Below are 14,168 nucleotides of genomic sequence, written 5' to 3'. Positions count from 1 at the left end.
CATGGTGAAACCCCCTCTTTACTAAAAATATAAAAATTAGCTAGGCGTGGTGGTGAGCACCTGTAATCCCAGCTACTCAGGAGGCTGAGGCAGGAGAATTGCTTGAACCCAGGAGGCAGAAGTTGCAGTAAGTGGAGATCACACCACTGCACTCCAGCCTGGGTGACAGAGCAAGGATCCATCTTAAAAAAAAAAACAAAAAACAAAAAAAAACCTAACTACTATGCATCTTCAGATTGTCAAAAAACAACAACAAAAAATCTAGCCCCCCCCTTTCCCCTAGAAAACAACAACAAAAAAACACCTTTTCCTAGTATACTGTCTTAGAGAAAATTTCATTTTTAGAACCATTGTATACAATGCACGATTCTCCAGGTATATGAGTGTGACTATAAAGTAACAAAATGGATGTAATACAGGTATTCTTAAAATGTTGTCACTGCACAATGCGTTTCTGGAATTCTTGAGAATCACTCTCAAAATCCACTTAAAACCACACAAAAAAACCAACTTTATTACTTCATAAATATACTTTGTCTTTAGACCCAACAAAGCATTAACTCAGCTTGATGAGTTTATTCACAAGTCTTGGCACGAACTGAATTCTGACTGTACACAAAGCCAAATGGTTGGAATTTCACATCACTTGAATTGTTCAAAAGAATAACATGCAGACCCTAAAGTCATTCCACAAAAGAAATCTAAAACTTTTTGGAACAATGGCAACATCATTGGGGAAAAAAGCACAACAAGCTTTTTGTCTGCTCTAAAGAAGACAATGCTTACTTGGCTTTTATTACTAATGAAAGATCTGTTTTAAGAAAAAATTTCAAGAAACTTGTTCTTCAATTGATCCAATTACCTTATAGTCACAGATTATTGTCATCATGATCTTTATAAAAGGGAGAGAGAGTGAAAAAGGAGACATGACATGAAATACATGAGTATATTAAGAGATTTAATATACTGAGATTTTTTTTTTTTTTTTTTTTGAGACGGAGTCTTAGCCACCCAGGCTGGAGTGCAATGGTGCGATCTTGGCTCACTGCAACTACCGTCTCCCAGGTTCAACTGATTCTCTCGTCTCAGCCTCCCGAGCAGATGGGATTACAGGCACCCGCCATGATATCCAGCTAATTTTTGTATTTTAGTAGAAACAGAGTTTCACCATGTTGGCCAGGCTGATCTTGAACTCCTGACCTCAGATGATCCGCTCACCTTGGCCTCCCAAAGTGCTATGATTACAGGTGTAAGCCACCATGCCCAGCCTATACTGAGATTTTGTAAGAGTTAGCCTGCTTAAACATATGTGCCTAAAAGTTTCCATATGTATCAATGTTCCCAAAAGTTGGTCACTTAAATTGAGTGTGTAGCTTTATTCTTTTGTTTATTTTATGAAAAGAAGGAAGGTGCGTTGGAGATTTTTTCCCTGTATCACTGTTTCCTGAATTTTTATTTATCATTTATTATTTTTTGAGGGAACAAAGCCTCACTCTGTCACCCAGGGTAGAATGCAGTGGCCCTACTTTGGCTCATTGCAACCTCTGCCTCCTCGATTCAAGCAATTCTCATGCCTCAGTCTCCCAAGTAGCTGGATTACAGGCGTGCACCACCATACCTGGCTAATTTTTGTATTTTTAGTGGTGACAAGGTTTCACCAGGTTGGCCAGGCTGGTCTCGAACTCCTAACCTCAGGTGATCCCCGCCAACCCCCGCCTCAGACTCCCAAAGTGCTGGGATTACAGGTGTGAGCTGCTGCGCCTAACCCTATTTCCTCAATTTTTAAATGGAAACTGTTTCACTTTGCATTAGGTGATTATTACATTAGAATTTTCTAGGCCGGGCGCGGTGGCTCAAACCTGTAATCCCAGCACTTTGGGAGGCCGAGACGGGCGGATCACGAGGTCAGGAGATCGACACCATCCTGGCTAACATGGTGAAACCCTGTCTCTACTAAAAAATACAAAAAACTAGCCGGGTGAGGTGGTGGGCGCCTGTAGTCCCAGCTACTCGGGAGGCTGAGGCAGGAGAATGGCATAAACCCGGGAGGCGGAGCTTGCAGTGAGCTGAGATCCGGCCACTGCACTCCAGCCTGGGCGACAGAGCGAGACTCCGTCTCAAAAAAAAAAAAAGAATTTTCTACAGCTTTAATTATCTGGGGCATAACCATTGCAATATCAGACTTATAAATCATACTCATTCTCCCTTTCCCATATAAACTCAAGGCATTTAATGATTTATGAGGGTTATAAACCTCAATTCAAAAAAGCCCCAGTTCTGACAGACCTCACTTAACCACTGCCACTCCTCAATTCTAATATGCCTCAGCAGTCCACATAAGTGGTTTTATTACTAATGAAAGATCTGTTTTAAGAAAAAATTTCATATATTTCTGCCTCACCTCACTACTTCCTCATTACCTAATCACAAAAGGAAACTTTCAAGCATGCTACTACTTTTGAGTATACAGCAAATCTTTTTTTTTTTTTTTTTTTTAAAGACAGAGTCTCACTCTGTCGCCCAGGCTAGAGTGCAATGGTGCGATCTCGGCTCACTGCAACCTCCATCTCCTGGGTTCAAGCAATTCTCATGCCTCAGCCTCCCAACTAGCTGGGTACAGGCATGCACCGCCATGCTTGGCTAATTTTTGTATTTTTAGTAGAGATCAGATTTCACCATGTTGGCCAGACTGGTCTCGAACTTCTGGCCTCAGGTGATCCACGCCCCTTGGCCTCCCAAAGTGCTGGAATTACAGGCATGAGCCACCGCACCCAGCCAAGTGTACAGTAAGTCTTAGGAAAATTTCAATTTGTCTGTATCTTAGAGTATGACTATTATTCTAGATATACATCAGGTTAAATAAATGACTATTAGCTAAATAAATAACCGCTGACCAAAAAAGTCAATAAAATAGCATTCTCTACTCAAAGTATTTGTAAGCTACAACATCTATGTTAGTATGTATATTTGGGAATTTCTATATACAATATAAAAAATATATATTAAAAATATTTTTGACCAAAAACATCCTATTTTACTAAAAGTATCAATCATTAAAATTATGTTGATACACTTGGGCCTTAAACCCAGGTTTTAGCCCAAAAGAAAACTCATAATCTATCTCAAATCACTTATGAAGATTCAGAAGTTCTAGGTCCACTTTTATCTCTATCTTCATCCAATTATCTAACTCTAAAATGGAAATTTATTTTGCCAATTAACAGTAATTTCTTTGACCTTAGTGGTCTTTGCAAAGTTCTTTAGAATTCCTTATTTTTCATAGCTAATACTAATTCTTATCTGTATTCAATTTTTGTCCATATGAATTATTACTTCTAACAAATTATTTTTTGTGAAAGCACTTTAATAAGTTTACCTTACATGCTTATAAGAGTTTAGATTACCAAAATAAAGGAATCAAGATTCTCAGGTTAATGACATACAAATACAAGTCTCCAAGTAATTCTTAATTTTTTGTACTTATATTATCTCAAAATCTGAAATATTTTTAACTACAAGTTTTCCTTAAAATTAAATTCTATTGAATCTAATAGGTCAAACTGCATTTTATTTTCAGGTCATCTGAAACATCAAAAGATTTTAATTCTAAAAGTTTAACTGTTACTCAGACTCCTAGATGAATAAACTAAAAAAAAAAAACTTTTTTTTTTTCCACGAAGACAGGTCTCACTCTGCCACCCGGGGTGGAGTGCAATGGCGTGATCACAGCTCACTGTAGCCTCAAACTCCTGGGTTCACGGCATCCTCCAGCCTTAGCCTTTCGAGTAGATGGTACTACAAGCACATGCCACTGTAGCTAATTTTTTAATATTTCATAGAGATGAGGTCTCACTATGTTGCCCAGGCTGTTCTTGAACTCCTGGGCTCAAGCAATCCTCCCACCTTGGCCTACCAAAGTTCTGGGATTACAGCCATGAGCCACCATGCCTGGCCTCAAAAATCTTTTTAAATTCTGTGAGCTACTAAACATTGTCCTTTTGCCAAAACAGAAACAGTAAATGTATTAGTATTCATTATTTAAGTTTTTTACTTAAAATATATTTAGTATTTTTTTAAAAAAATACCTCACTCTAAGGTACCTAAATGATTCCTAAATGGAAGCATATCTTTCACATGCTCTCTTAAAATTTTTGAGGCCTTTTTATATGAAAGATTTCTATATGAAATATCGGCCAGGCGCAGTGGTTCATGCCTGTAATCCCAGCATTTTGGGAGGTCAAGGCAGGTGGATCACCTGAGGTCCAGAGTTCGAGACCAGCCTGGCCAATGTGGTGGAACCTTGTCTCTACTAAAACTAGAAAAATTAGGCCAGGCGTGGTGGCTCATGTCTGTAATCCCAGTACTTTGGGAGGCCGAGGCAGGTGGATCACCTGAGGTCAGGAGTTCAAGACTAGCCTGACCAACATGGAGAAACCCTGTCTCTACTAAAAATACAGAATTAGGTGGGCATGGTGGCGCATGCCTGTAACCCCAAGTACTTGGAAGGCTGAGGCAGGAGAATCACTTGAACCTGGGAGGCAGAGGTTGCAGTGAGCCAAGATAGCGTCATTGCACTCCAGCAAAACTCCATCTCAAAAAAAAAAGAAAAGAAATATCAAGATCAATTTATATAAAGGCCTGCTGGGTGGATAAAATAAGAGAAATCTAGTATATTACTTGCACTTGAATAAACTGTTAAAATCATCTTAAAAGTCCAATTTTAACACTAAAAGAACATTGTTAGGAATATTTATCTGGAAGATATTTGATTCACTCATTTAATAAATGCAAGATAGAGATTATAACAGGTAGATCAAGTCTAAAAGTATAATTACATGGCAGTACTAAAGTAACATCATCATAATGATCCAGACCTGTTTCATCTCACAGATGTATGGGTGTGGGAAAGAAAAATAAAAATAAAACTCAACAGACTATGATTCATGTATTTTTCTACTTAGCCCCCATATAATGCAAATTACAAAACATAAAATAAACTGGTACATCTTATGGAGTATATTTTAGTAAGTATAGAGACTCCTTAGGGACTAATAAATGTACGCAGCCTGTCAAAGTCTATATAACCCAAAGATTTTTTTCCCTAGAGAATAAAAGTATCCAGAATTTACCTACACATATAAAATCAAAATATTTTTAAATACTTGAAGAATAAAAACAAAGGACTTCCCTTTTACTTCTGTTCAGTCACACATCATCAGCACTTCTACTTTAAAGAGTTTAAAGAACCCTTTAGTTCCCAGACCGATGTAAAAAAAAAAAAATTGTTTTTAATTAGAAAAAAATAAAAATAAAGACTTTAAACAAAACAGAAGCTAACAAATCTGATTTCAATGTTTAAATCTTTTCTATGTGGGTGCCTAACCTAACTACCATTTGGGAGTAAATTAAACTTAATTTTAGTCAGTTTCAAAGTAAATGTTGGTAATTTACTCTGAAACTGACGAAAATTGTTTTCCTGATACGTACTGAACCAGATACAAGCAAATTTAAGTTTAAAACAGGGTAAACAGATGAAAAGATGTCTTTAAAAATTAATTTAAACGTCATTATATCTTCATATATCAAGTGAAATAGTCAATAATCTTAAAAAAAGGGAGATTTTATTTTCAAGTAAAAATATAATTCTGACCATATGTTTTATTTAAATTTTCAGCACTATAAATACATATGCATACTCAAGAGTCATCAAAATCCTTATTGTTTTACTTATGGTAGTTTCTGTTACATACCATATATCTTTATAAAACAAATATATTTTAGAGTATTATCAGGAGAAAATAAAATTACATACAAAAATTATAAAATAAGTTTAATTCAATTTACTTATAAGTATTTATAAGATACTTATTTTATAAGCTAAAAAAATTAGCATTAGTATCAGCCCTGAATCACATTCAGTAATTTAAGAAAAAACAATCAATGAGTTCTCCTTTCTCACCTGGCCTGTCCAGTTGATAAATTCCATTCCTCTCGCTGACCAGTACTTCGTGATTTTGATTTGTCTTTGCAAACAGAATCAGGTTGTTTCAAAGTGCGTTTGGCTGGAGGAGATACGTGGCTATCACTTAAACTACCATCAACTTCAGCTTTCTGAAAGACAATGTTAAAAATGTATTTATTATTCCTATTAAGACAAGTAAAATTGTTAATATTAAGGGCCAGGCTCAGTGGCTCACTCCTGTAATGCCAGCACTTTGGGTGGCTGAGGCAGGTAGATCACTTGAGGTCAGGAGTTTAAGACCACACTGGCCAATACGGCGAAACCCCGTCTTTACCAAAAAACAAAAAAAATTAGCTGGGTGTGGTGGCAGGCGCCTGTAATTCCAGCTACTTGGGAGGCTGAAGCAGGAGAATCGCTTTAACCCAGGAGGCGGAGGCTGCAGAGAGCCAAGATCAAGCCAGTGCACTCCAGCCTGAATGACAGAGCAAGACTGTTTCAAAAAAAAAGAATTGTTAATATTCTTGGAAAATCAAGCACAGTATTTTGTCAACCAATAAATATTTACTGAATTATACTACAAATATAGCAAAATGTATAATCTGTAAATATAAAAGCAAGAAAGATTACATTTATAATCAAAAAAATGTTGTTTTTTGTTTTTATTTTGAAAAACGTTCAAGAAAGGGTGTGTGTTCTTAAACGTCTGGTGTGTATATGTATCTTTTTTGTATTGACACAATCCCTCAGACCCTCCTAAATACTCCAGTATATACCTCCCCAAACAAGGGCACTTTGCTACATTACCACCATACAACCCCCCCAATCAGTAAATGAACACTGGTATAATATAAAGTCAAACCACAGACATATTCAAATTTTACCAAATGTCCCAACAACGCCTCTCTTTCTAAAGACAGGATACTAAACACATATTGCATTTAGTTAATGGACCTCCTCAGTCTCCCTTAATCAGTCTTTCCTTCTTTCCCTATCTTTCATGTCCTTGACTGTCAAGAGCATAGGCGAGCCAGGCGCAGTGGCTCATGCATGTAATCCCAACACTTTGGGAGGCCAAGGCGGGGCAAATCGCCCGAGGTCAGGAGTTCCAGACAAGCCTGGTGAACCCATCTCTACCAAAAATATATTTTTTTAAAGCCAGGTGTGGTGGTACACGCCTATAATCCCAGCTACTCGGGAGACTGAAGCACAAGAATCCCTCAAACCCAGGAGGTGGAGGTTGCAGTGAGCAACCACTGCACTCCAGACTGGGTGACAGACCGAGACTCCGTCTAAAAAAAAAAATAAAAGAGTACAGGCCTTTTATTCTCTAGGATGACCCCCAATCTGGGCCCAGCTGATGTTCCTAATGATCAGATTCAGGACACATATTCTTAAAAAGAATAGACAGATGTGATGCTGTGCATATTATACCTATCCTTCCCATCCCTAGGGATAACCCTCATTACTTGGTCAACCTGGTGTCTGCCAGGTTTCTTCACTGTAAAGTAACTATGTTTTCCTTTGTATTTGACTTATATATTACGGGGAATTATTCTGATAATTCACCAATATCCTGTTCCTCATCAAATCTCTACCAACCAGCCTTAGTATTCATTGACTACTCTTGCCATTATCAAATACCACAAAGATGGTGATTATCTAATTCCATCATTCCTTCTACATTTGTAGTTGGCATTTTAAGAAAGTTTACCCTGTCTCCATAAATTCATTTATTCATTTATATTTTTATCAGTATCATGGATTCCTATTTTATTCTACAAATTGTAATTCCCTACTCTATTTATTTTGCTGCTCAAATTATGTGAGATTTAGCCAGCGTGAGCCCCTTCAAAGTAATTCCTGTGTCTTTTGACACATTCTCATCATTTTGAGTACTTCCTTACTTTCTGGAACAACTGAATGTAGACTCATTTTATACTTTCCCTCTGTGGCCCTAGATTAGCATTTCTCCAAGGAGCCTTGGTTCCTCTTAGTCAATGATAGTATTTAGGAACCAAAAGTTGGGCACTACATGTGCTCACTGTTACTGAGGTTTCACTGCAATTAAGTGCTCTCAGCAGAGGGAGCTAAGGAATGTATAAACATATAAACATACACATGGTAAAACTCTAGCCGGGTGTGGTGGTACATGCCTGTAATCCCAGCTACTTGGGAGGCTGAGGCAGGAGAATCACTTGAACCTGGGAGGTGGAGGTTGCAGCGAGCCGAGATCACGCCATTGCACTCCAGCCGGGTGACAGAGCAAGACTCCGTCTCAAAAAAAAAAAAAAAACAAAAAAAACAAAAAAAACAGAAAATCTTTGAATCCACCTATCAGTTGTAAGCCCCCTATCTTTCCCGTCTTTCCAGATTGAACCGATGTATATCTCACATGTACTGATTGATGTCTTATGTCTTCCTAAAATGTATACAACAAAGCTATAACTCAACCACTTTGGGCACATGTTCTCAGGACCTCTTGAGACTGTGTCTTGGTCCATGGCCACTCATATTTGGCTCAGAATAAATCTCTTTAAATATTTTACTGAGTTTGACTCTTTTTGTCAACAAATATCTATAATCCTTTTCAATATGCTACCATATAGAAATATCTGTGGCCAGGCACAGTGGCTCACACATGAAATCCCAAAACTTTGGGAGGTCAAGGCAGGATGACTGCTTGAGGCCAGGAGTGCCAGACCACCCTGGGCAACATAATGAGACCTTATCTCTACAAAAAAATTAAAAATAAAAATTAGTTAGGTCAGGCGTGGTGGCTCATGCCTATAATCCCAGCACTTTGCGAGGCCGAGGCGGGTGGATCACCTGAGGTCAGGCGTTCCAGACCAGCCTGACCAACATGGTGAAACCCCATCTCTACTAAAAATACAAAATCAGCCAGGCATAGTGGCACATGCCTGTAATCCCAGATACTGGGGAGGCTGAGGCAGAAGAATCGCTTGAACCCAGGAGGCAGAGGTTGCAGTGAGCCGAGATCATGCCATTGCACTCCAGCCTGGGCAACAAGAGGAAAACTCTGTCTCAAAAGAAAAATAATAATTAGTTGGGCATGGAGGTATGCACCAGTGGTCCCAGCTACTCAGAGAGAGTGAGGTGGGAAGATTGCTTGAGCACAGGCGGTCAAGGCTGCAGTGAGCTGTGATCACATCACAACGTGGGCGAAAGAGCAATACCCCATCTCAAAAAAAAAAAAAAAAAAAAAAAAAAAAAAAAGCCACAAGGCCACACTGGTACTAAAAGGCACAAAAGAAAAAATACTTGAAATTCAAATATGAGCATGTATACAATTAAGATGGTATATTAGTTTCATAATACACCATCACTTATTAGGTTAAGTTCCCAAGAAAAGTTAGTTAGCTACTTCCAAACTATATTCAGTACAGGGTGGAAAATCATTTAAGAAATACTTCAATCTTGGCCAGGTGCGGTGGCTCAAGCCTGTAATCCCAGCACTTTGGGAGGCCGAGACGGGCGGATCACGAGGTCGGGAGATCGAGACCATCCTGGCTAACACGGTGAAACCCCGTCTCTACTAAAAAAAATACAAAAAACTAGCCGGGCGAGGTGGTGGGCGCCTGTAGTCCCAGCTACTCGGGAGGCTGAGGCAGGAGAATGGCGTGAACTCGGGAGGCGGAGCTTGCAGTGAGCTGAGATCCGGCCACTGCACTCCAGCCTGGGCGACAGAGCGAGACTCCGTCCCAAAAAAAAATAAAATAAAATAAGAAATACTTCAATCTTATAATAATCCTTTGTTAGTCAACATACTATACTCAAATGAGTGTTTCTTAATTTAGTCCTTTCATTTTTTTTTTTTTCTGTGAGACGGAGTCTCGCTCTGTCACCCAAGCTGGAGTGCAGTGGCACGATCTTGGCTCACTACAAGCTCTGCCTCCCGGGTTCAGGCAATTCTCCTGCCTCAGCCTCCTGAGTAGCTGGGACTACAGGCGCCCGCCACCACGCCCAGCTAATATTTGCATTTTTAGTAGAGATGGGGTTTCATCATATTGGCCAGGCTGGTCTCCAACTCCTGACCTCGAGATCCACCCACCTCAGCCTCCCAAAGTGCTGAGATTACAGGCGTCAGCCACTGCGCCCAACAGTCCTTTCATTTCTAATACAGTTTTCTGTTTTTTTTTTTTTTTTGAGACGTAGTCTAGCTCTGTCACCCAGGCTGGAGTGCAGTGGTCTTGGCTCACTGCAACCTCTACCTCCTGGTTCAAGCAATTCTCCTGCCTCAGCCTCCTGAGTAGCTGGGATTACAGGTGCATGCCACCTGCCTCAGCCTCCTGAGTAGCTGGGATTACAGGTGCATGCCACCATGCCCAGCTAAGTTTTGTAATTTTAGTAGAGACAACATTTCACTGTGTTGGCCAGGCTGGTCTCGAACTCCTGACCTCGTGATCTGCCCGCCTCGGCCTCCCAAAGTGCTGGGATTACAAGCATGAGCCACCGCGCCCGACCTCTTACTTTTTATTTCATATTTTTATTGTTTTATTTTATTTGAGACAGGGTCTCATTGCCAGGTTGTTCTCAAACTCCTGACCTCAGGAGATCCTCCCGCCTCAGCCCCACAAAGCACTGGGATTACAACCATGAGCCACTACGCCTAGCTTTAGTTTTTATACTATCTCACCCACTCCAACCTGGGATATTTACAGACTCCCAAGGTTAAAATGTGCATTAAAAGTCATCTAACTGAACTACAAATCCAAGACATCCTTTACTCCAAATCTGGTCTGTGAACCAACAACATGGGCATCATCTATTTGGCAGCTCCTTAGAAATGTAGAATCTCAGGCTCCACCCTCAGACCCACTGAATCAGAAACCATTTTAAAAAGATCCCCAGGTGATTCATGTGCACATTAGAGTTTGAAAAGCATTATTACACAACATATTCAAGACATTGTCACTGGACCGCCTGATTGCCACCATCATGAGTCGCATGCACACTCCTGGGAAGGGCCTGTCTCAATCGGCTCTGCCCCGTCACTGCAAGGTTCCCACTTGGCTGAAGCTGACATCTGATGACATGAAGGAGCAGACTTACAAACTGACCAAGAAGGGTCTGCCTCCCTCACAAATCAGTGTGATCCTGAGGCTCATACGGTGTTACACAAGTATGTTTTGTGACAGGCAATACAATCTTAAGAATCCTTAAGTCCAAAAGACTCGCTCCTGATCTCCCAGAGGATCACTACTGTTTAATTAAGCAAGCAGTTGCTATTCAAAAGCATCTTGAGAGGAACAGAAAGGATAAGGATGCCAAATTCCATCTGATTCTGATAGACAAATTCACCGACTGGCTCAATATTACTAATACATGACCAAGCAAATCCTCCCTCCCAACTGGAAATATGAGTCATCCACAGCCTCTGCCCTGGTTGCATAAGTTTGTCTATGTACTCAAGTAATAAAATGATTGTTCACTGAAAAAAAAGTAGTCACTGAGGAAGCAACATCATGTGTTTTAAGCTAGAGTATATCTGTGATACAGAAACTAGCACCTATAAACTACTATGCCAATTTAGATAGCCCAGGCCAGCATTACTCCTTCTAATCAAATTTGATCGCTCACCTCAAGACCCATCTCAGGACCCATTTTTTTTTTCCTTCATGAAATCTCCCTGAAGAATCTAGCCTAAATTAAGCTTATCTCCCCTGCTAGCTGCAGCCCTACCATACATTTGGGCACTTGATTATTTCAACTTAGCATTATATATTTATCATCTTTAAAGTGCCATGTCCAAGTCTTGAAATTCTAGCAAGATTTTAAGCTCCTGAATTATAAAAAACATACCCTATTTTTTAAAATTCCACAGTAACAATGAAAAACAACAAACAAAATTTCTGGAAATTTGTTCACAAATTATTAATAGAAATTATTAGGGGCAAGAAAGGAGGGCTCATGGTGAATGAAGTTTGGGAAACAATGAGGTCCAAGGCTTTTTGCTGCGAAACTTCTAAGAGTATTATCATAACATGCAAAGTAAATCTCTAAGGATGGAATAAAGTATATAACATTTCACAAACTTATTTGATCAAGCTCTCTTTTTTCATGAAACATCTGCAGGTACTAGTTTCCCAAATATACTCTGGAAATAAGTACTATGTACCACTGAAATGAAGACAAAAAAAAAAAAAAAGTAAAATATTTGAATTTTAAAAGAATCTGAGTATATAGTTACTTGAATATCAATTTAAGTGAGTTTTGCACATTTATTTATTGGCCATCTGCATATTCTACGGGCTTTCTTCAATTCCACTCAGAAGTATTACTCAAACTGTGGTTTACATACTACCTGAATCAAAAATCACCTGCATTACTCATTAAAAAATACAACCGGCTGGACTGGAATCTCTGGAGGTGAAACATTTTTAATGAGGGCTTCCAAATGATTCTTAGTACACGGAAGTCTGAGGACCTCTGGCATATAACATACTTCAAGTATAATACAAAGCACATCATCCTAACTGCTACAATGTTCTGGTATATTTACTTTTTTGTCACGGGAGGTTTCAATCTTGATTTGGCTCTAAGACAGAGACCTCAGAATAAAGAGCATTACCAAAGACTCCTTCTCTCCAAAGAAATCTGGGGATTTAAGTTAAGCAAGCAACCACAATGTAAACAGGTACAAAATAATTACTTCAGCACCATTTAATTAACTTCAAGCTTTGGGAAAGCTTCTATCTATAAACCTGATGCTAACAATTCATCCTTAATAGGATGATCATAATGCTCAACCTTAACTTCTTCATCTTCAAAGCCTTTTACTAGCTAATGATAACCTAACCCTTTGAGAGAAGGCGTTACCAGTTTCATGACAAAGATATTTAAAAGATTATGCAATCTACCCACAGCCATTTAGCAATCTGTGTCAGAGTGATTATAATCCATGAGTAGGAAAATATCTCAGGCATAAGGGAAATAATTTCAATTAACTAACATTTATTGAGGACCTACTATGTACATAAGATGTGGAAGGCAGTGGTAAAAAAGATGAGTAAGAACTACTTGAGGCCAAGCACAGTGGCTCACATCTGTAATCCCAACATTTTGGGAGACCCAGGCAGGAGGATCCTTGTGGCCACGAGTTTGAAACCAGTCTGAGTAACACAGCAAGACCCATTTCTTAAAAAAAAAAAAAAAAAAAAGATTATAGTAATACCTAATTCTGTGAAAGCAAAAAACAAAAAAACTATAACTGCTAGCAGAGACGAAGGAAGACATCATAAATGATGTGGACTTTAAAGGATGTTTTTGGCCAGGCATGGTGGCTCACACCTGTAATCTCAACACTGAGAGGCTGAAGGGGGCGGATTGTTTGAGCTCAGGAGTTCGAGCCCAGCCTGGGCAAAATGGCAAGACCTTGTCTCTACAGAAAAATAGAAAAATTAGCCAGGTGTGCTGCTCCACGCCTGCAGTCCCAGCAACTTGGGAGGCTGAAGTGGGAGAATCACCTGAGCCCCAGCAGTTGAGGCTGCAGTGAGCCATAATTTTGCATCACTGCACTCTAGTCTGGGCAACAGAGCAAGACCCTGTCTCAAAAATAAATAAATAAATAAATAAAGTTTTCAAGTTTTCTATAGAAATGGGAATATGTATTCCAACAACTTAATAATGGGGCACATAAAATACCAGAACACAATCCAAGGATGAGATAACTTCCAATAGAAGTATAATAATAATAATGTAAAATCCTACAGAAATTACATAAAAAAAGATACAGTCATCCCCACTTAAGTAACTTTTTAGTTTAATTCTAACCTCTTTAAATAGATAATTTTTTTCAATTTGTAAAAACCATTTTCTCCTTGACTTTTACAGTCCCTTAAACCATACTCATCAGCTACCATAAATAGTGACTGTTATTGTCATAAATCTTATAAAGTGAGGCAAAAGAACTTGAGAATAACAGAAATGAATAGATGTTGCTCTGGTTTTCAAGGAAGGCTTCGTGCCCAGATCCAAATTTGTCAGAAATCTAAAAGCTGGATTTTAATCTAATGACAAAAAAGAATGAAGTCAAGTATAGCATTTTAAAATGAGAGATGCATGGAAATAAGTGAATTAGCAGACCACTAGATTAAATCAAAACTTGATGATGGCCTCATTTAGAATTGGGAAAATCAGAAAGAGGAAATTTAGTCCAGAAAACAAAATAACTAGATTAGTGATATCA

The 14,168-nt window shown here is 38.9% G+C and overlaps 1 protein-coding gene and 1 pseudogene across 28 annotated transcripts in view; one reads left to right on the top strand and one right to left on the bottom strand.

Moving 5' to 3' along the window:
- ATAD2B (ATPase family AAA domain containing 2B) overlaps positions 1–14,168 on the bottom strand; it is a 213,570-nt gene that overhangs the window by 178,618 nt on the left and 20,784 nt on the right. For all 28 annotated transcript variants that reach the window (XR_012422622.1, XR_012422623.1, XR_012422617.1 and 25 more), the window contains exon 2: positions 5,960–6,111. Coding sequence is in view for 15 of the 28 variants with exons in the window: in XM_065527661.2 (XP_065383733.1) it covers positions 5,960–6,111 (152 nt within the window). In the remaining 13 variants the exon portion in view is untranslated. The remainder of the gene's footprint in view (positions 1–5,959; positions 6,112–14,168) is intronic.
- On the top strand, positions 10,919–11,374 carry LOC102147314 (small ribosomal subunit protein uS15-like; annotated as a pseudogene).

The sequence above is a fragment of the Macaca fascicularis genome, chromosome 13, assembly GCF_037993035.2.
Source record: "Macaca fascicularis isolate 582-1 chromosome 13, T2T-MFA8v1.1".
Lineage (NCBI taxonomy): Eukaryota > Metazoa > Chordata > Mammalia > Primates > Cercopithecidae > Macaca > Macaca fascicularis.
The sequence above is the reverse complement of the archived record's forward strand: the minus strand, read 5'-3'. Positions and strand labels throughout refer to the sequence as shown.